This window comes from Felis catus, chromosome B2 (assembly GCF_018350175.1).
Source record: "Felis catus isolate Fca126 chromosome B2, F.catus_Fca126_mat1.0, whole genome shotgun sequence".
Taxonomy (NCBI): domain Eukaryota; kingdom Metazoa; phylum Chordata; class Mammalia; order Carnivora; family Felidae; genus Felis; species Felis catus.
In genome coordinates this window covers 17,151,364-17,173,517 of record NC_058372.1, presented here as the reverse complement: position 1 = coordinate 17,173,517, position 22,154 = coordinate 17,151,364, and the positions used below count along the sequence as shown (strand labels likewise).

Below are 22,154 nucleotides of genomic sequence, written 5' to 3'. Positions count from 1 at the left end.
AATAAAGACCATAATATTTGTATTCTTTCAGCTGGCTAGTGTTCAGCCAAATAGACCTTAAAGAGAGTAAAAACTAAAGCTCAAATTGGGGGGAGGACCTTTGTCAGCATATATAAATATAGAAAGATTAATATCCAAACTATATTCTAGAAACCCTACGAATCAAATAAGAAAAGACAACTTGGTAGAAAAAAGGACAAAAGATTTGACAAATGTTTTATGGGGCAATTAGGTGGCTCAGTCAGTTGAGCATCTGACTTTGGCTCAGGTCATGATCTCACGGTTCGTGAGTTCGAGCCCCCCCATCAGGCTCTGTGCTGACAGCTCAGAGCCTGGAGCCTGCTTCTGATTCTGTGTCTCCCTCTCTCTCTTTACCCCTCCCCCACTCATACTCTGTCTGTCTCTCTCTGCCTCTCAAAAAGAAAGAAACGTAATTTAAAAAATTAGAAAAAAAAAAAAAGATGTGACAAACATTTTATAAAAGTAGAAAACCCTACTGGCCATTGATATGTGAAGAAAAGCTCAGTCACATTAATTATTATCAGGGAAATGCAAATTAATCACAGAGGTACCTTTTACCCATCAGACTGACAGAGATTAAAAAAAAATGCCAACTGCTTCTGAAGATATGGAGTAACTAGAATATAAATTGGGGCAACTTCTTTGGGAGACAGTTTAGCATCACCTTAGCCAAGTTGAAAATGCCCGTAACATGAGACGGAGCCGTCCTACTTTCACCCATGTGATGAAGAGAAATTTTTGACCGCTTCTGTGTGCCAAGGGTTGCACGCAAGGATGTTCACAGAAGCAGTGTTTGTCATTGCTCAGTACTGGAAACAAAGGTCATTGGCAGTGAAATGGATCAATTGTGGTATATTCATGTGTAGAATTCTATGCAGTAGCGAAAATGCATGAATTATACCTACACCACACGCACGATACCTTTCAGACCTGTAAGGTGCACAGTATCCGTTTACAAAAAAATTAGTTTATTCAGAAAGCTAAGTCATATATATTTTTAGGACACAGGAAGGTGGTAAAGCCAAAGAAAAGCAAAGGAATGATAAAAAAACAAAAACAAAACAAAACAAATACAGGGAGGGAATGGGACGTGACTGAGCAGAGTCCATGGGAACTTCAAAGGAAATAGAGAGGTTCTTTTCTTCAGCTGGATAACAGTACTTGGGAATTTGTTATTTTATAACCTACGTGTAGTTTTATAAATACTGTTTCCTATCTGCTCACTATTCAATAGCAGTGTTCCCAAGTACATTTAAGAGGCACACGAAATTGCCTGCAGATCTTTTAGATCGAGAATTCCACTGACACAGTCTTTTCTGACCAGTGCTTCTGGGTGTGAAATCATACAGGACTTCTGCACATCTGCTTCTCTTGGAGCGAGGTGGTAGCTTCCAAACTGGTCCCTAGCTGATTATCAACAGGAAAGAAAATGAAATTTATATTCTCATTTGTTTTATTCTCTGCATAACACTCTTTTGACGACACCCCCAAATCAGTGCTCTGCTCAGTTGTAATCCCTACTTTCAGTTTGGTATGTATCTCCCCAGATTTCTATTTACATTTGTTTGTATTTTCCTATAGACATGTTTACGTATAGGTGCACTTACATGCGGGTGTATGTACTAGTGGAGAATATATAGTCTTGTGTTCCATTGTCTTTGTTGCATAAATGACATGTCTTAGGTCCTTTCTGAGTTGGTTCATAAAGTTTATATTTTTCCTTTGAAATTGTATGGGTTTCATGATGTGGACTTGGTATAGTTTAACCACTCCAGGCTGATGGACTTGGGTTCTTGCTTTTGACTTTGTGGAGTTTTAGGGTTCTTTTTTGTGTTTTTGTTTGTTTTTTTGTTTGTTTTGTTTTGTTCTGTTTGCTTTTACAAAAAGTACTGCCTCGGTTATTCTATGTGTGTTTGTGTGTGTATATGTGTGTCTGTATTCTGGACATTAATCAAGTATATTAATCAAGTGTTCTAGTCTGTCCCTTGATGGGTTCTGCTTATTTTTGTGTAGTCTTTCAGCAGTCCTCTTTTCCTCAGATCATAAATATATTCTCTTATATTTAAATTTTTTTAGCATTTTTATTTATTTTTTGAGAGAGAGAAAGAGAGAGAGGGAGAACATGAGCGGGGAAGGGGGAGAGAGACGGAGACACAGAATCCAAAGCAGCTCCAGGCTCTGCACGGTCAGCACAGAGCCCGACACGGGGCTCGAATCCACCAACTGTGAGATCATGACCTGAGCCGAAGTCGGACGCCCAACCGACCGAGCCACCCAGGCGCCCCATATTCTCTTATACCTTAAAATTTACATTCGTAGTTTCGTTTTTAACATTGAAGTAGGGACCTAGATTTATGGCGTCCAGTGGCAGCCACGTGTTCCGGCACCATCTGCCGAATGCCGAATGACCCATGGGAAACACCTGTCTCATCCACTACTGTGGCAACTACCAGCCAAAGTTGACAGCGCATCCTAGGACCAGTCACTCTCCCAAGACTTACCAAGCATCACCTGTTCGTCTTCACACGCGCCCATTTTACAGCTGAGGAAACAGGGCACACCAGAGGGGAAGTGATTGCCGTGGGTGGCACATTTGGAAGGTGGTGGATCGCAGACTTTAATCCACAGGTCTGGCTCCAGAACCCACGCTCTTCGCGTCATGTAAACGTGTGAAGAAGTTTGACTTGACAGATTTGCTTCCCATTCCCTAGGCCGCTGGAGCTAGTTGAGTGCTCAGTGTTTCCTCTCCTTTGGATCATTTTTGAAAACTTCATGCTGGAAGGACGGAGGCCAAATGGTGTTTTTAAAATTGACGATAGTCTTGGAAATCTGGGGTAAATCCTCATAAAAGCAGAGTATTTCTCAGGTTTAATATAATTTCTGATAACAGAGAAAGCATAAGATCTTGACAATTTTTTAACGTTTGTTTATTATTGAGATGCAGAGCATGAGCGGGGGAGGGGCCGAGAGAGAGGGAGACACAGAATCAGAAGCAGGCCCCAGGCTCTGAGCTGGCAGCACAGAGCCCGACACGGGGCTCGAACGCACGAACCGTGAGATCATGACCTGAGCCAAAGTCGGACGCTTAACCGACTGAGCCACCCAGGTGCCCCAGATCTTTACAGTTTTTAAAGACTGTTATCCAATTCTAAAATTTGAGGATATCACCAATTACACTAGTGAAGTTTATTACTTGATTAAGCAAATGCAGGTGCCATTAGAAGTTTTATTTAATGTTGAGATGATAATTATTCACTTTATGATTTTCTGAATTCCTTGTTCTCTCTTTCAAATAGTGTCAATGTGAAATGATAGACTGCTTTGGGGATTTACAGCCAGACTCACCTAGGTTGAAATTCCAGCTCTTGTACTTCCTGTATTTCCACGGGCTAGCAATTGAGCCTCTGTGAACCTCTGTTTTCTATCTTTAGGTAATAATACCCTGGAGTGGTGTGGATATTTAAACCAGGTAATATTTGTAAAGGTACTATCAAGAAACATAGTATGTAGGAAATATGATACACATTTTAATTTCCTTCTGAAAAAATGTGTCTAGGGGCGCCTGGGTGGCTCAGTCAGTTAAGTATCCGACTCTTGGTTTCGGCTCAGGTCATGATCTCACAGTTCGTGAGTTCCAGCCCCGCGTCGGGCTTTATGCTGACAGTGCAGAACCTGCGTGGCATTTCTCTCTCCCTCTCTCTCTGCCCCTCCCCAGCTTAGTCTCTCTCTCTCTCTCTCTCTCTCTCCCTCTCAAAATAAGCAAACAAGCATTTAAAAATGTGCATATAAAGTCCTTGGCTTAGATTAATAATTTGTTTTTCCCCTGTGTATCGCTTTAGAGAAATATGGTTCCTTTTATTTGGGAGATTTTAAGAGAAGTACAGAGATAATTCTTAGCTAATTTTTATGAACGGATTTGTATCTCAAATAATGGTCATTTCAGTGTCTCTGAATCCTCTACTTCTTGTCTTGCTTTTTGTTTGGTCATTCTAGGATAGAGAGACAGTTTTTTTCTAGAGGAAAGTTTTAAGGCCATCTCAGTCTGTAAGAAGGCATACTGTAACTTAAATGTTTCATTATATATACTGTATTAATAAGGTGAAGTATTCAATCATATGGGCTCTGCGACTCCTGGGAGTTCTCTCAGGAATTCTCCTGGAGAATCTCTGGGATTCTCTCATTCTCAGAAGTGTGCATCATCTAAACATTTGTCCCAGAACAGGTGTTGAGTTCATCTTCCATTTTTATTAGATGTCAAGATACTAGTCTCTAAATAACTTTACAGGTGTATGCTTTATTAAGAACTACAATAAACTACTTTATATGGTAGATTCTGAGATGTAGCAGTCTGCTATTCTGATTATCTTATATGACATCTAAGAATTAATTTTTTTAAAAATGTCTTAGTTAATTTAGAATTTTGATTAACTTCTGTAATTTTCTCTTTTCACTAATAATTATTAATACATTGCATTGTATGTTGATACAAGTAGTGGTGATGTCTGGCCAGTTCAACGCCCAGGTGAGAGATTGCAATAGCAAATTATTCCTTTTCTATGAACCTGTTCGGTGCCTAGGGACAGCGTGTACTATAAATACGTATTTTACAGTTGAATAGGAAAATAAGAGGCCTGTCTTCCAGTTACCTGACGTGGTAAAGCGTGACTTTTGCCAGTCCCAGGGAAACTTCTGCGGACAGCTCACAAAATGAGAATGATCGATTGCTGAAATGCAAACACCGACGTCGCCTCGGAGCAGGGGGTCACGGAGGGAATGCGTGTGTGATCTTGTTTCTCTGCCCCTCTCTCGTCCAGGTGCAGCCGTCGCCGGCATCTACAGAGTAGCAGGGAAGAACATGGCCCCCCTGGAAGCGCTGGTGTGGGGCGTGGGACAGACTGTATTGACATTAATCATCTCCTTTTCAAGGATCCTCGCCACACTCTGAGGTTTCGGTGGGAATGTCTCACGTCACCGAAGGAAACAGATGTACAGCTTCTCAGAAAATGGCGTTGTTAACGAGCGGGAGTGAAATGGTACCCGAACGTGGAAGGAGCCGGGTCACAAGCGAAGGAAGGCCTTGAGCTGTGTGCAAAGATCGCCCTCTGGTGTTCAAGTGATTGCACTACCGCACTGCACCTTACGTGCCTCCGTCCCGGGCCAGGCGCATTACACTACCGGAAGCTAAGAGAGGAAGCACCTTGTTTAGCTGCCAATCAGGTTAACACTGGTGTTGAATCACCGTTGTTAACAGTGTTGTGTTAAGTTACAGGGACGTTTGGAGGAATTGATATATGTGCCAAACTCCTCTTCTTCTTCTTTTTTTGTTTTTTAACATTGATCATGTGACAATTTGCAAGTGTAGATGTAGACGAGTGCTGTGAACCACATCCGACATGAATTCAGGTAACTAGTGAGATTTTTGTCGTGTAACGCTAAATCCCGTATGAGTGCTGAATACCGGATCATTTAATATGATAGGGAAATTACTTGATTTTTCACGTTGAGCGTTTCTGGGATTTAGGGCTTTAATATGTTTAGGCATTATTGTTATTTACTTTAATTTATGTGGAAAATAATACTTAATGGAAAACTAGCTAAACTCTTTTAAGGACTCAAAGTAGACCTGTAGGGTGCATCCTTTCCAGTCACTTAAATAACACTCTTTTAATAGTTTCCCTCCTACGAAACTATTCTGTTGATATGAATTCAGAAACTTTATGGGTCACACACGTTGATTGTAGTTTGTGTGTCATGAAAATATAATTTGAAAATTTTCTTATAACCTTTGTAAGAAAAGAAGTCTGAAATGCATGTTGCATTCTTTGACCCTTCTAAAGAAAGTTTTTGCCATGTGAGTCATGGAGAAAACATCTTTATAACTAGTATCTTGGTGGGATTATATTACTTGTTGCACATATCTTGATTTTTGACAAAACATACACAATCTTTAATCTTTCATTCTGGAGTATTAACTATATTTAAAGAGTGGCCTAAATTAGGCTGTGAAAACAAAAAGCCTCATTTGTAGATAAGTAACAAGTAAGTTATATACGAAGAGTAACAAACTATCTTACTTTGGGCATGTGGTAACATGATTTCGCTAAGTAAAAATTGGGGTATATAGTACATAATTTTAAAATTTGGCAGTTAATCTCAGCATATCAGTACAGTCCTGAGCATGTAGTAGAGTGATTCTGTTGTTCAGTTCTTGTTTTATGCTATTATTTAAATTTACTAGAATGAAAAAGCCCTGAGCATACAACACTTTAAGAGATTCTGGCAAGATGTAATCGTTTTTAAGAGTACAGGAATAAGGGAAAACACAGAGCCTGGTTGAATTTGTCTCCTACCGAGATTTTTAAAAATACCAGGTATTCTTACAAATGTACTAACTCAAAAAGCCACTGCAGAAAATATCTTAAGGGCAATCCAGAAAATAATCTGCATACTCTAGCCTCACTGTTTTATAAATGATTTGGTAAAAAGTAGTTTTCTATTAGGTCCTGTTCAAATGTAAGAACTTCATTGCCCACACTACTTCTGTCCACCAAAAAGCAGAATATGTATGCATGATTTACCAATAAGGAGTTGGGGTAGGGGATACTTTTACCAGTATGGAGGCCAATTTGGGGGGTTTACTAATGCTGTGGCTTGGAAATCTGTTTTTAAAAAAACGAATAAGCAACTATGCATCCCTAGAGATCTTTGGAGTAAATCTTAAAATTGATTCTTTTTATTATGTACAAGCCTAGAATTATGTTCATGTGTTCTTTCTATTCCTGATGTTTTCCTAAATTAAATGTAGGCATACGTTTCCCAAGTCGGTTTGATTTCTCCGTTTCTTTCAGACTTGAATTGTGTTCTTTACTTTGCCTATTCTGTCAATAATTTCAAGTGTTCCTATTCTTTGAGAGGAATTACTGATAATGTGTTTACATTGCTTCAGATCTATCTACAAAATGGGTATTTATTTCAACATATGGTTATTTCATGATTTAGGAAAGTTATCACGGTAAGGGACTAGGGAGCTCATGGTTTGGAATCCAAAATTAGCCACATTAAATCCATCAAGGTGTGGACCAAAGAGATTTTAACTCCTGTTTTTACTCTGGAATGGAAGTATAATTGGATGGAGAATAATTAGTCTGCAGCTGCCCCATCAGGTTGCTTTACGTGATGAAGTGTGTGTGTGTGTGTGTGTGTGTGTGTGTGTGTGTGTACTTTGAAACATTAGGGGAGTTTTTGGTTTCTTTGCTGTTTTTAGTTCTTTTCATTGGGATTTTGTGCAACTGTCCCTCTCTTGATGTTTTGAAATGCAGCTGAATAGAGTGAATTGATGAAATTGTCTTAATAGCTATTTCTATGGCGAGATTTTTTTTAATCGGTGGTTTTCCTACAGAGACAATAGACGCTTGATGATAAGTATCTACACACACGTATATATCATTACATACATATATCTAAGGCTGCTATATATGAATATAGTCTAATTGGGAAGCTTTTGTTCAGTGAACGCTTTTCATGTTCTAGTGGAGAATTTTGTGTGTTTGTTCAGTTGAGTGATCTTTTAAATAGGTAAGGATGTGTGAGATTTTTGAATTTGGGGAAATTTTTCTTGGTTTAGTCATGCTGGAGACCCTTTTTAATGATATGACAGAAGCCCTTATTGATGTATTTGGGTGACACCTTCTTAAAATTTATATGGGATCTAGCAGTAAACTTTCTATGTGACATATGCAGGAAGGAAGGGGGAAATCCTTCAGCGTTTACACTCCTTATTTAAAAAAAATGTTTATTAAAATACCACTGACAGTGAAATCAGTTCCCCAAAGAAGAGACCTCTGGCCCAGTGCCCAAACAAATTCTTATTTAACAGACTGATGAGAACTGTCCATAGAGCAGAATTAGTCAGGGGGGCGGAGCCATCTAAGCTACAAGTAATAAGTCACCCTTTTAAATGCAACAGGTGCAATGAATCTGCACCTGAGGGGTAACTCTACTGGTTGCTAGGAGGAGGAGATTTCTAGACGGCGGCCCTGTTCGGTGTTTGCGGCTTAGTCTCTCTTACTCTGGATCTCAGTGGATACTGGCCAGTGTTATGGTTTATTACCCAGTATACTTTCTTAGTATCTGCAACGTAGGTTTCCACGGCCCAAAGTAAGGGTTTTGTTTGTACTTGAAGTGAGAGCTAAGGAGATGAGCTGCCCTGTATAGCATGCATTTGTGATATAAGGAAGAGGGGTAAGTTAAAATCAGTGTTGTTGAAAAGGTCTTTGTTAGAGAACATCTAATGAAGACATGAGCGGGGCCGCCATGTGAAGCCGACACTCACCAACTGACTCAATTTTGTAAATGTTTTTGGTGGATCTGCTGTCTTCAAAGCGCTGTGCTGAGTATGTCCTGTAGTAAGTACAGGGATGACCGAGATGGATCTTGCCCTTGAGTCCTCCAAGAGCCGGCAAGATGATCACAAATCCTAAAAAGGTTGGGACACTTGGCTTCCCGAGTTTCTGTTCGAGAGCTTAAGTCCTGTTCCCTCTCCTCAAATTCTGTTTTTCCCAGCTTATCCACCAAAGGAAATATCTGCAACCGAGATCTCATTACTGGGGCAGAGTGGAGAGAATACTAGCCTCTAAGCCAGCAGCATCGATTTCAATCCAGGGCGCAGCACTTGTTGATGTTTTGTTCGTGAACGCAAAGCAGTACATGTCTGGTAGCAAATGACCAATAGATAGTCATTAGAATTTTTTAGTTACACTTTTTAATACCAACTGAATACGTTGTTTTATACAATTCATCTATTTTCTTCAATTTCCACCTTTTCCGTGCATCTATTTTAAGAAGGAAACTAAAAAATGTCTCTTAATAAACTTGCTTCCTTTACCTCCTCTCCATCTCTCTCTCTTTAAAACTTTTTAAAGTTTATTTATTTTGAGAGAGAGAGAGACAGAGACAGAGACAGAGAGAGTGAACAGGGGAGGGGCAGACAGAGAGAGAGAATTCCAAGCAGGCTCCACACTGTCAGCACAGGGCCCAATGCGGGGCCCGAACTCACAAACCGCGAGTTTGTGACCTGAGCTGAAACCAAGAGTTGGATGCTTAACTGAGTCCCCCGGGCGCCTCCCTCTCCCCGTCTTGATTTTGAAAATCAGCAGATACTCCTCTAAGACCACTTCTGGGAGTTGGTGGTGGTGGGAATGGCCAGGACCAGCAGGGCTAAATTGCCAGTCGTGTTCACCACTAGTTAAAAGAGGAAAAGGGTGAGGGTAACCGGCGTTGACTCCTTTGCCTTATCCTGCTCACTTCCCTTGGATCATTCAGGCAACATTCACTGAATCTCTCCAACCTGCAGCTTACTATCCTGGTAGGGATGGGAAAGGGTGTCCTTTAGGAGTCCCATCTTTCCAAGCTGCCACCCTGGCCTTTGGGCTTCCTGTGTCGGAAAGAGAAGTGGGCTTCAGTGCCCGCCAAGTCCTTCCTCCCACGGACCAAAGGTGCTCACGCCCAGCCTGTTTGTTTCCAACTTCAAGGGAATACGGCTGCTTTTCATTTATGTCCACTTTATAATTCAGGAAGTCCCAAGATGCGAAGAATATTGTCTGAAATATTCTCAAACGACTTCACGCTTGCTACTAAAATGCTTCCCTCTCAGAAAAGTCTTAATCAGAATCTCTTCAGAGAGTCCTTACCTGCTTGTAAGACGTGAAGAACACGGAAAGTTAGGAAGAAATTCTGGTAGGCCCAAATTACGGGGAAGTTGGCAGTAAACTTGCTGGGCAGCTGCATCAGTTGTTCCTTTTAAGAACCAGAGGTGAGACTCTCGGTGCTGACAGTTGGCTGGTCATCCGTCAGACCAGGTGGCTCATAATGTCCCCGAACTCCCAGTCCTTCTTATAACGTCTTGCAGGGAGACTCTTCAGGTGCAAAAGGACATTATTTGATTAAAGATGAGAAAGTTTTTCAAGCACATGGCAGCATTTTGTAGCAGCGGGGTGTTTAAAGATGGGAAGAAGGGCTGGGAGGTAACGCAGGAAAGCCTGGGTGCGCGCGATGAAGGCCCCTACGTGATGTGAACACAGCTCCCCCTTGTGTTAGGGTCGTAAACTACACTGTGTGAGTCTGTCTCCTGCACGTTGAAACATGCTGTTTCTTTATTTGTGAGGCTTAACTGGCCACAGAGCATTTGAAATCCTAGTACATTTGTGTGTGTGTGTGTGTGTGTGTGTGTGTGTGTGTGTGTGTGGTAGGTTTTCCTTTCTCATGAAAGGGTCTCTGTTCGGTGTAGGCAATACAGTGTTTTTGAGGAGGCTGCTGAAATAGTTATCTAAAAACGTATCTGTGAATTTGTTTGGGGAAGTAGTGATTAACATACAAAGGATTTTCAGTAAATGTGGGGATGTACCAGTTAATATTTTATTAATGGACAGGAACGCCCACATTCTTTGAATGAACTGAGCTCTGAGCTGTAACTGTCTCCTCTCCCGCGTTTAGAGGCCTCACTTTTACATTCTTTGCGGCCATTGCACGTATGTTGAACTTACATAATAACGCTTTCTGGATTTTGAGAACTAATTTTGAGTTTCTTAAAAACCTCCCTCTCCGTTCCATTCAGATGTCATATGTTATAGTTTAAACGTACGTATGGTGTGTTCATAGACTCAAAAGAGCTGGTTTAGAAGAAAATGTTCTTAACACCTTATGGGTAGGTATGCAGCTGTAACCTTACCGAAAAATAAATGCTACAGGCAAGCCAAGAGAGCATGAACCTCTTACATGTTGTTTTAGATTACACTCTGCACCTATGTAGATGTTCCTTCAGTAGTAACATAACTGTCCCCTCTTGGGGAACGTCTTTAGGTATGCAACTGAAACTAGAAAGCTGTGTCACACATACATATAGAAAGAGGAACTATAATTCACACTTACCGTAACGGTAACACGTTTTCTCCTAAATACATACTGATAATTGCTAAAGATCATCTCTTGTTTTAGAGCCCTGTACGAATGAATATGAACTTGGTAGTATTGCTGCTGCTAAGTTACTCTTGTTTTTAAATGAAAATATTTGCACATCATCACTAAGTATCTTGGGGGAAGGAACATTTAAGTTTTCTCCACGGAGAGCAAAATAGAGGCACTTGTTGGAAAAGTAATTAAAAGTGATTTACTTTCAATACTGGATGAGTTGATGGTCTACACTTTCTTGGTATTTGTGATATCAGATGCATCTACGATGGAGAGGTTTTTTTTACAGTTTTGGCTCTCAACACACACACACACACACACACACACACATGCGCGAGCTCTGTATATTTAGATGAACAAACAAAAGTGCACAGTATTTTTCATTTTAGTCCTATAACTTGGTAAAATTTGTAGGATTCTACCATGAAGTATTAACCCCTGACTCTAGTCATTCTAGGACAAGGGGATCAACTTCACGTCCACCAACAAAACTGTCTTGATTTAAATAGCAAAAATATAGTTTACCCGAGAGGTATTAAAAACTCACTTTCAAATTGTGTTAAGTCTCAGACCACCGATGAATCATTTAGCAAGACAGTCCAGTTTTTAAAAGCTAAATGATGCGTTAGTGCCTTGCAGTTAAGACACGTTTGCAAAGTGAATGTGGCAGGATTCAGGATTGGCACATTGTCACTGGAGGCTTAGCGGTTAGGGACGGCGTAATCGAAATTACTCCTCGTGGTTTGTAAAGATCAGCCATTTTGCCGTTGACTCTGACAGATGACAGTTCTTCTCATTACGCTTTCGTGATGTGCTATTGGTCTGTATCTTTTTCTTTTCTACAAGAAAGCTTGAGCTGGAGAAAAATGTAGTCCAGACAAGTTAACGTGGGATTTTAAAATTTAGTTTTGTTGGAAACTCGAAATTCTGGTGTGAGCCGTGTCAGTTTTATACTGTAGTTCAAGGGCAGACACTTTATGTAACCTTTAGGCATACGTTTACCATCAGGGATTTATTTTTACTATAGAAATACTTTACTGTGAAGTTCAAAGACGGGAAGGATACATGTTGAATGGGGTAACGCACAAAAACAAAGGCATACGTGATGAAGTACCCTACATTATGTGAACACGGTCTCCCCCTTCTGTTAAGACTGTAAACTACACTGTATGAGTATGTGTTTGTATCGTGCATGTTTACATAATACGTTTAATTTTGAAGGATTATTTTCAAGACTATGTTTATGTATAATACCTAACAAGCTGTAAATATTGTATACTATTGATTTTTAATTTTATATAAGCAATTTTTTTATTTCCCAATTCATGTATAAATCTCATTGTGTACATAGCGTAATTTCCTGGACAACACAAATTTTGCAGCGAACTTGAATTATCTCAATTGTGGTAAGCATCAGGTTAGCCTTAGAGATGTCGGTCTTGGTTTTAAATTCTTTCTCACCACTCATTTTCTTCAAAGGGCAGCAATAAACTTAACCTGTGAGTTATTTGTGACTATAGAAAGTTGATCTGCAAAGACAAGACCGAGGTTCCAGCCCATTGCTTTCAAGAAAAGATGCACAATTAGTATCATCCACTGTCTAATCACAGGACCGTTTCCGAGGCCCATGTGTCTCTCCTCTTTGTAATAGACAGGGCGAACCCTTTCCCGACACACATATGAAACAGCTGTTAAAAGCAACTCCAGAACTTCAGTGTTGTCATTACATGAAATTTACTGGATTAAAAATTTGTAATATACAGTATTTTAATAAAATTTCTGTATTCAATTTCATGCACTTATATATATAAATAAACCTGTCTTTAAAAGCTTTATGGGGCGTTTGACTGTTGATGACAGAGCTTTTCAACTCACTCCCTGTAGTCACGAATGTTTTCTCGTACCCTCCTGTCAGTTCTTCTGGGCCGGTTCTGCGTGCGGGTTTTGGAGGGGCACCGAAAAGTAAGCGAGAGGTCCTAAAGACAAACTCGGCTGACTTTATAGTTTTGCCTAGGACCAGTTGGAGGCCACGTAAACATCTTCTTCTAAGAACGATTGTCTTGAAAGGCACACTATTGCTTTTGTTAATAAATGGCTACCACTTACTGAGTGCTTATTATCGGTTCAGATACTTCACGTTCATTCTTTAACACTTTCCGGGGATTCTTTAAGTGGATTACTAAGGTTTGCTATGGCAGTCCTTCACAGACAAAGCATTTGAGAAACTTCTCAAGGTCGCAGAGCTAAAAATGCTATGCCGGGGTTTTCTTTATTACCTATTGTTTCTGCACTGTGCTATATTGGTTTCTACAGAGAATTCTGGGAGCTCCTACCTGGAGTAAGATAAAATCTCATTCTTGACCAAGACCAGATGGCATTCTGGGGATTTGAAAAATTATCGACTCAGGGTTGGTATCATCAAATTTAATGAATATTTTGAATTTTTGTTAGGGATTTCTAGGGGCGAGGGCTAGGTACCCAATTAGGCTCATCTGTTCTCCTGCCTGAGAAAAGATAGGGACCAACAGAGCCAGTCACTGTAATTGTTACAAGCCCCGCGGGAGTAACAGCTAGCTAACGTGAAAAACTGTGCCAGCAGGGGCGCCTGGGTGGCTCAGTCGGTTAAGCATCCGACTTCGGCTCAGGTCATGATCTCATGGTTCATGGGTTCGAGTCCGGCTCTGTGCTGACAGAGCCTGGAGCCTGCTTCGGATTCTGTGTCTCCCTCTCTCTCTGCCCCTTCCCCGCTCGTGCTCTGTCTCTCTCTCTCAAAAATAAATAAGCGTTGAAAAAAATTTAAAAACTGTGCAAGCAAAGTGGAGGTGAACTTTCTTTTTCACGTACACTGACATATTCATGTAATTACTGAATTGAAATGTACTTTATTTTTTCTAGATAACTTTTTCACTCAACCATAACAATTGTAAAATTATTATTCCCTTCCATCTTAAAAAAGTTTTTGAGCAAAGTATAAATTTTGAGATTAAAAAGACATTTTCAGGGCGCTTGGGTGACTCAGTCCGTTGAGCAGCCAACTCTTGATTTCGGCTCAGGGTTCCTGGAATCGAGCCCGTGTTGGGCTCTGTGTGGAGCATGGAGCCTGCTTGGGATTCTCTCTCTCTCTCCCTCTCTCTCTTTCTTTCTCTCTCTCCTCCCCCTTCCCTCTCCCCCACTCGTGCTCTCTCTCTCTGTCTCTAAAAATACAAGACATTTTCATTTTGATTCCATTATCTTTGGCTCTTGAAGTATTTTTATAAATGGGTAAACTATCTTTGGGAATTTTGCTATTTACCGAGCATGGAAGAGAAAATGTCAGTTTCAGATTTATTGCCATGGGTGCAGAACAAGACCAGAAGGAAAGCTAACCTGGGGGAAGGATGCTCAGTTATGACACTGAGCTCCATGACAGAGAATGGGTCGGCGTCGCACTTGTGGAGGAAGACTAGCCCAGACTTACTGAATAGGTACTTAATGCCACCCGTATTTTAAAGTTGAACCCTTGTTAATTCGTTTTAAGGTACAGGGAGAAAGGTTAGCGGGACCTGTTGACAGATCTTTGAGGAGTAGAATTTGGGTTCACCTCCAGCTTCTAAGGGAATCTTAACAGAAGAATCTTCCCCATTCCACTGTGCTTGTTGATCTGCCATTAATTTCTCCATTATTCGTTGTTATCAGACATCTTTCTTTCGCCCAGTTTTGTGAAGAGCCTTCAGGCTCAGAGAATCCTGGGGACGGATTGGCAAAATGGAATCCCATCGGTTGGTTTTCTTGCGCAGCGAGAGTTTCATCACTAGGTGGCGCAGTGGTTCTATCTTATTTTCCCTTGCTTTTGTCTTCGCCATTACCTGCAAACTCCACGGGCGCTTTTGGATTCCTTTCCGTAGGATACATCTGATGTTCATTGTTTCTGAAAAAAATACGCGTGAGGAAATTAAATATGAGAACAATCAAGAGCTACAGGTTATCGCCAACCAATTTACCAGAGAACGTGAAGATCGCGTTCAGGGGTTATTTGCAAATCATAAAAGCACATTAATTGTACGATTTTGGTAAGTCATCAGTCTGGACCTTGATTTATGTGTTTTTCTCAAATTTGTTATTCTGACTCTTAACACAAAATGTTTTTTTTTTAATCTAATAACCAATATTGTAGTAAGAGTTACAGGGTTGGTCAACTTGTTGGAAAAAAAAAAAAAAAGCAAATACACCAGCGTAACGCTATGGGCCTTGTATCATGAGACTCGGTTTAAAATTCCTGCTCTGCCATTGAGTCTTTGAACTTGGCCAAGGGTTTTCACTTCTGTGACCTTTAGTTCTCTCATGTTGCACATGATGGGTTCAGCACTCTGTCCCATTGGCTTCTCCCTCTTGTGTACTGAGTGCACGAGGAAAGGGGATGTCCTTCTAGACTTTGTGCTGAGTTTTGGTAGTAAGCCCGGCTAGCTGTGTGTTTCAAAGTGGGAGCCGGATTCTGTTTGCGTACAACACACAGTGCATTTCCAGAGAGGGCTTCCTTCACGGTGAAACTGTCCCACGGAACCGTGTGCTTCTTTGGCAGCAGTCTGCTGAAGGAATTTTTCAGAAACCTACCTCAGTAGCAAAGAGCCTGGTTAGGAAGAAACAAAAAAAAAGAAAGAAAGAAAGAATGGCTAAACTTGCCCAGCAAGCAAATTCCTTGCATTCCGCAAACCAAATATGTACAAGATGAGGAAGCCAAAGCAGCCAACATAAATTAAATCCCTCCCCCACCCCACCGACGATGGCTGTGACTCTCCTGTCAGCTGTGCCCAGAGCCCTCAGATCCTGTTGTGAGCGGGGGTTCGTGGCTTTGTTTATTGTTCTGCAAAGACAGCCTGTAGTTCAAACTCAGGGAAGTGTCGGTCTTTTCCGCTCTAGAGTTTCGGACCTTAAGAGCGCAGAGGGAGGGAGGCAAACCATAAGAGACTCTTAAATACAGAAAAGGAACTGAGGGTTGATGGAGGGGAGGTAGGGGAGAGGGGAACATGGGCGACAGGCCCTGAGATGGGCCCTTGTCGGGATGAGCACTGGGCGTTGTAGGGAAGTGGTGAACCACGGGAATCTACCCCTCAAACCAAGAGCACGCTTTACACGCTGTTATGTTAGCCCATTTGACAATAAATTATATTAAAAAAAAAAAAAGCCTCCTTACACAGGGTGGTCTGCAGAAGCCACGCAGAGAAACATGCCCCTGCGCTCAGAGTCCTTGAGAAATCGAGACCGAACTTCAGCGACCAGAGAAGGTACCAACCAGATTTTCATAAAAAGACACCTCTCCCCTTCCCTTTGCTTATTTTTTTTCCGCGGGAATTGGCCTTGGTGGGTGAGCCCAACTTGGGATACAAGACACTTGTGTTATCTTTGATGCCGCAAACAGGAGGAGGGACAGAGATGGTGGGAGATGTAGGGCTGAGGGAGGGACATTTTTGAGAGACTGGGGACTTTGGAAAGCTCTGTGCAGGTTGACAGACTGGGAAGGGATCAGATCTGGGACTTCTCCCCGGTTCTGACCCCTTGGGCACATGAGGCCCCATCTCTCTATGCCAGTTTCTTCTGGAAACAGATCAGCTTCTGTTGTCTTCTCTTAAATGCAGGTTGAAACTTTCAAGGGGACAGCATCAGTATAGACCCATCATTCACGGACTTTCACGGACCCAGATGACTTTGGAATCATGAATTTGACATTTGCCGTATCATATCTGTTGTAGTTCCAAGCTTTAGTTCATCTTTAGATTTCTTATTTGGAGCTTGTTTAACTTGGGAGGCTTTTTGCAAGATGAATGAGAAGGGATGAAATTTTCAAATCTAGAGGCGCCTGGGTGGTTCAGGCAGTTAGGCGCCCGGCTCTTGATTTTGGCTCAGCTCATGATCTCGCAGTTCATGGAATCAAGCCCTGCATCGGGCTCTTCATGCTGACAGTGGGGAGCCTGCTTGGGATCTTCTCTCTCTGCCCCTCCTCTGCCCGCCCACGTGCATGCTCTCTCAAAATAAAAAACATTTGTCGGGGCGCCTTGGGTGGCTCAGTTGGTTGAGCGTCCGACTTCGGCTCAGGTCATGATCTCACGGTCCGTGGGTTCGAGCCCCACGTCAGGCTCTGTGCTGACAGCTCAGAGCCCGGAGCCTGTTTCAGATTCTGCGTCTCCCTCTCTCTCTGACCCTCCCCAGTTCATGCTCTGTCTTTCTCTGTCTCAAAAATAAATAAACATTAAAAAAATAAATTAATTAATTAAAAAAAATAAAAAATAAATAAATAAAAATAAAAAACATTTGTAAAAAAGAAATTTTCAAACCTGAAGTATAACATTTTTTTACAAGTATTTGGAGGAAATACGTAAACCCTTATTATTAATAAGATAATCTTTAAAAAAATTTTTTTTGATGTTTATTTACTAACTTTTGAGAGAGAGAGAGAGAGAGCTTAAGTGGGGGAGGCTCAGGGAGAGGGAGACACAGAATCCGAAGCAGGCTCCAGACTCTGAGCTGTCAGCACAGAGCCCAGTGTGGGACCCGAACTCCTGAACCTCAAGATCATGACCTGAGCTGAAGTCAGACGCTCAACTGACTGAGCCACCCAGGTGCCCCTAGGGTAAGCTTTATAATAATGTTGATATTCAACTTTTACTCTGAAACCATTTTTCACACCTATGATCTCACTTTATCCTCGTAATTTGCTCTTATTTGAGGAAAAGATAAAATGCTTTAATTTTTTTAAATGTCTTCTTCTTTTTTTTTTTTTTTTAAGTCAAAGCCATTTACCTGAATAAACACAGGTATTTTATGGGCAGCTCTTTGGACGAATGCTGATAAGAGCAGACTGGGAATGGCCACAGCATCCTCATTGCCTGGAGTCAGGTAATCCTCAGAGACCCAAAGAGATCCCCTTGAAAACTGATTACTTCTTGGATAACCCACGACTAGCTCATTCTTCTTCCACAATGCTTTGGCTTAAGACATTTTAAGAAAGGATGCAGAAGGCCCATATGTATTCACTCGAGACCTTATTGGGAAGTTAACCTGTTCTCTTCCATCAGAAATATCTCCCTTGTGATGAACGTGTTTAGTCCTAAGACTCACGCACCAGTGTTGATAGAATGCTCATGTCAGTAGAAGTGCCGTCACTTTAACTAAGTGTTTAACTAAGGTTTTCCCAAGAGTTAGCTCAACCAAGCAGGCCATGACTTTCATAAATAAAGTGGCGTGATTGTCAAAGATTCTTGATTCACCTTAACGGGTTCAACGCACGCCACAAATTACCTGGACTGGAAAAGTTGCCACGTCAAAGCAAAACATTGAGTCTTCCTAGACATTTTGCATTCAAAAGGGACACAAAGACAAAGGTGTAGTTTGGGTATCATAGGGATGGGAAGTAGGGACATCCATGCTCCAGGGACATCCGTAGATCAGGGCCTGCAGGATGTCAGCGGCGGGCTCGTTGGCTAAGATAGGAAGAGTCGACAGCACGAATCAGGATTAAGTGAACACATATCCACCCGTGACATCAGGAATCCGTTTGTGGCATTTGAAACAGCGTTGGGAAAATTATGAAAAGCTCGAACCAAAATTTAGATTACAACAGTGCCCATAAATAAAGATAGGCTCAACATTCTGTCAGCTCCTTCACATGGGAGGAAACAAGAGGCAGAGATCATAAATCAGTGAATAAGTCCCAAGGAATTTTTGCCTGACATTGAAATTTGCACCACTTTACAAATATTTTATCTCTTAAAGCGTTTCTTTCTCAAATGCACATCAACTGTCTTCACTCGCCGCCGTCTCTAGAAGCGGGGGCAGAAGTGGTCCAGTGTCAAAGGATTTCTTTACATGCAGAATACAGAATTGAGATGGATCAAGAAGATAAGATTTTTTTTGGCAAAAGAATAGTCCCCGAAAGTTTACAAAATAAGCCCTTGAAATAGGTTTTGTCATGGGGGCGCCTGGATGGCTCAGTTGGTTAAGCGTCTAACTCTTGATTTCAGCTCAAGTCACAATCTCACAGTTCATGAGTTCGAGGAGCCCCATGTCAGGCTCTGCACTGAGTGCGGAGCCTGCTTGGGATTCTCTCTCTCCTCTCTCTGCCCACTCCCCTGCTCTCATGGGCACGCATCCTCTTCCCCCCCCTCCCCTCAAAATAAATAAAATAAACTTAGAAAAAAGAGAAAGAAACGGGTTCTGTCATAGGATCAGGGCTTTTTCCATATGCTGAAATGAAAACGATCAAGCTAGAAATAACTAAGAATTTTTTTTAAACTATCCATTTAGTGTCTTTATTGTTAGAAAATATCCGATGTCCACTTCAGAAATACATCAAATCATTTGGGAAGGTTCCAGATTTTGGATGTGCACCTCAAAAAGAGTTCTGTAGTTATCTTGGCTGTGGATAATTCAGCCTGGACTTCTTTTGTCCAAAGCTACCAATAACTTGGGCTTTTAAAAAATTATTTATTTATCGATTTATTTATTTATTTATTTATTTATTTATTTATTTAATATGTAATTTATTGTCAAATTGGTTTCCATACTACACCCAGTGCTCATCTGAACAGGTGCCCTCCTCAATACCCATCACCCATTTTCCCCTCTCCCCCACCCCCCCTCCATCAACCCTCAGTTTGTCCTCAGTATATTTAAGAGTCTCTTGTGGTTTGCCCCCCTCCCTCTCTGTAACTTCCCCCCCTTCCCCTCCCCCCTTCTGGTCTTCTGTTATAACTTGGGCTTTTCATACAGTAAAACTTTGGTGAAATAAGGCCCAATCTCTCTAAAATTTCCCAGTCTTGCAGTTTTTTGAGCCACAAGGAAACATGGGTTTCACGTAAATATAAATAGCATTTATTACGTGTGTTCCAAACATCGCTAATTGGGAGAGGCTCTTGAGAAAAAGAATTCCCTGGACAAGTAAGTGATAAAACTTGCCTCTGTATTCCTGACTTGGAGAGTCACAACTCACACAAGCATATTAAGTAAGGACTTTGCAAAGCTTTAAGAACCCTATTTGGCTTTGCCTCGTTGCCGTGAATGTTCTGAAAAGTGTCTAGGGCAATAAGAAGAAATCTCACTAGCTGATTCTGTGGTCTTCTGGAAAGCACTTCCAAACATTTTTAAATTTCTACCTGGTGGGGGGGCGCCTGGGTGGCTCTGTAGGTTAAGCATCCGACTTGGGCTCAGGTCCTGATCTCGAGGGGTGTGGGTTCCAGCCCCGGGTCGGGGCTCCACGCTGACAGTGTGGAGCCTGCATGGGATTCTCTGCCCTTCGTGGGATTCTCCCTCTGTCTCTGCCCCTCGCTCACTCACGCATCCGCTCTCAAAAATAAAAATAGAACTTAAATAAAGAAATTTTTTTCTACCTGCTGTGCTCATCTCAAAGATGTCTGCCTCAATCACACTAAATATGAAGTAGAGTTTTAATATCTGAGTTTTAACCTAAGTTTTTGATCCCCACCACCCAGTGCCACTCCTTGCTGGCTTCCGGTATATGCTGACCTTCCGATTCCTGGTCCTCCTCCCGGTCTCTGGCCGTGGGTACCTTCTGGGCCTTACGATGTCACGTTTGCCAGATGTATGTCAGGCACTTCCTAACCTGTATGTCCTTCTGGGGCTTCCCTGTCCCCAGTCCCCTGGCTGGCATTTACTCTCCGTGACCTACTCATATTCAATGGGACCTTCATGTAAAATTCAAGGTTGCCTCTGGCAAATGTCAAGCGAGGGGGGGCAGGCTAAATGTCACAGCGTTGCCAGGGGCTGGGAAGGTCAGGGGCGGCTTCGCGAGGAGGAAAAGGATGCACAGGGATAGTGCAGGGGGAAGAAGAGTGGAAACCCAGGTGGCGATCGGGATGTGCAAGAGAGTTGCAGACAGGTGCGGGGGAAGCAGGAGGCAGCAGAAGGTAGGGCTGGGAGGCTAATGGACACCGCAGGGAAGAGCCCCGAACTGGGGCCATGAACTTGAGTCGTATCCTCTAGGCGGAGGGAGCCACGGAAACTTTCTGAGAACTTTTATAGCCCATCTGCAATGAGAGAGGAGGAGAGGGGTGGGGTCCTGGCGCCTTCCCATCCTTCCTGTGTCTGCTTCTAGCTACTGGACGGCAAGAGCGAGGGCTTTGGGTCCCAACCCTCCACCGCGTCCCTTCCAGTTTTGCCACTTAGCGTATGATCTTGGGAAAATGACTTCGTATCTTTGCCACTTAGCGTATGGTCTTGGGAAAATGACTTCCTCTCTCAGAACCTCAGTTTCCGCACGTTGTGAAACGATTTCAAGCTACCTCGTCGGGGACTAGTTCTTGTCGGGGGGATGAGTTCAGGCCTCGAAAAGGGACTGTGCTCTGGGAATAAACCACGGCTCCAGATGGGGCTGGGAGAGCCGTGCACCTGGCCAGCGTCCACAGCTTGCACAGCCCCGTTTTCCAGAGACATCGAGGGGCGTGCTGGCCCGCGGGACCCCCTGAGCCCGCACAGCCCTAAGGGCCCACGGCAGAGATAATCCTGCTGCCGGGGTGTTTTTTCCTCTTGAGTTGCTGTGTTAGCGCGGTTGCCCAGGAGCCCCTCCACTCTCTGCTTTCTACATTAGCAGGAGAGGCAGCCTGAGCTGTCCTCAAGACAAAAGCGGCCACCTGGGCTGGCTCTGGGGAACGACTTCTTAAAACCCAATCTGCCCAATTACCTCCCATGCAAAGGAGACAGTCAGAGGGAGGTGAAACCCATTGACCCCGACCTGGCAGTTTTTGCCAAGAACTGGAAAGCTGAAATTCCCTGGTGGCTTTTCCCTTCCTTTTTTCTGAAGTTCGTTAGCCGGGGGAGGGACTGCCCGATGGGAATTGTCTGTAATAGCTCTCACCCGGACGCGACTTGGGGCCCAAGGTGTTGCGAATAAGTAAAAGTAGGCTCTCGTCGGTGAGGGTTTATTTTATTTTATTTTTCAACGTTTTTTTATTTTATTTTTGGGACAGAGAGAGACAGAGCATGAACGCAGGAGGGGCAGAGAGAGAGGGAGACACAGAATCAGAAACAGGCTCCAGGCTCCGAGCCATCAGCCCAGAGCCCGACGCGGGGCTCGAACTCACGGACCGCGAGATCGTGACCCGGCTGAAGTCGGACGCTCAACCGACTGCGCCACCCAGGCGCCCCTGTGAGGGTTTATTTTAAACAAAAGACACTTCGTA

General features: G+C 42.5%; 1 protein-coding gene across 1 annotated transcript in view; it reads left to right on the top strand.

The window, feature by feature from the left end:
• TMEM170B (transmembrane protein 170B) overlaps positions 1-12,819 on the top strand; it is a 37,030-nt gene extending 24,211 nt beyond the window's left edge. The window contains exon 3 of the mRNA XM_003985801.6: positions 4,836-12,819. Coding sequence (XP_003985850.3) covers positions 4,836-4,966 — 131 coding nt within the window. The 3' untranslated portion in view covers positions 4,967-12,819. The remainder of the gene's footprint in view (positions 1-4,835) is intronic.
• The last annotated feature ends 9,335 nt before the right edge of the window (positions 12,820-22,154 follow it).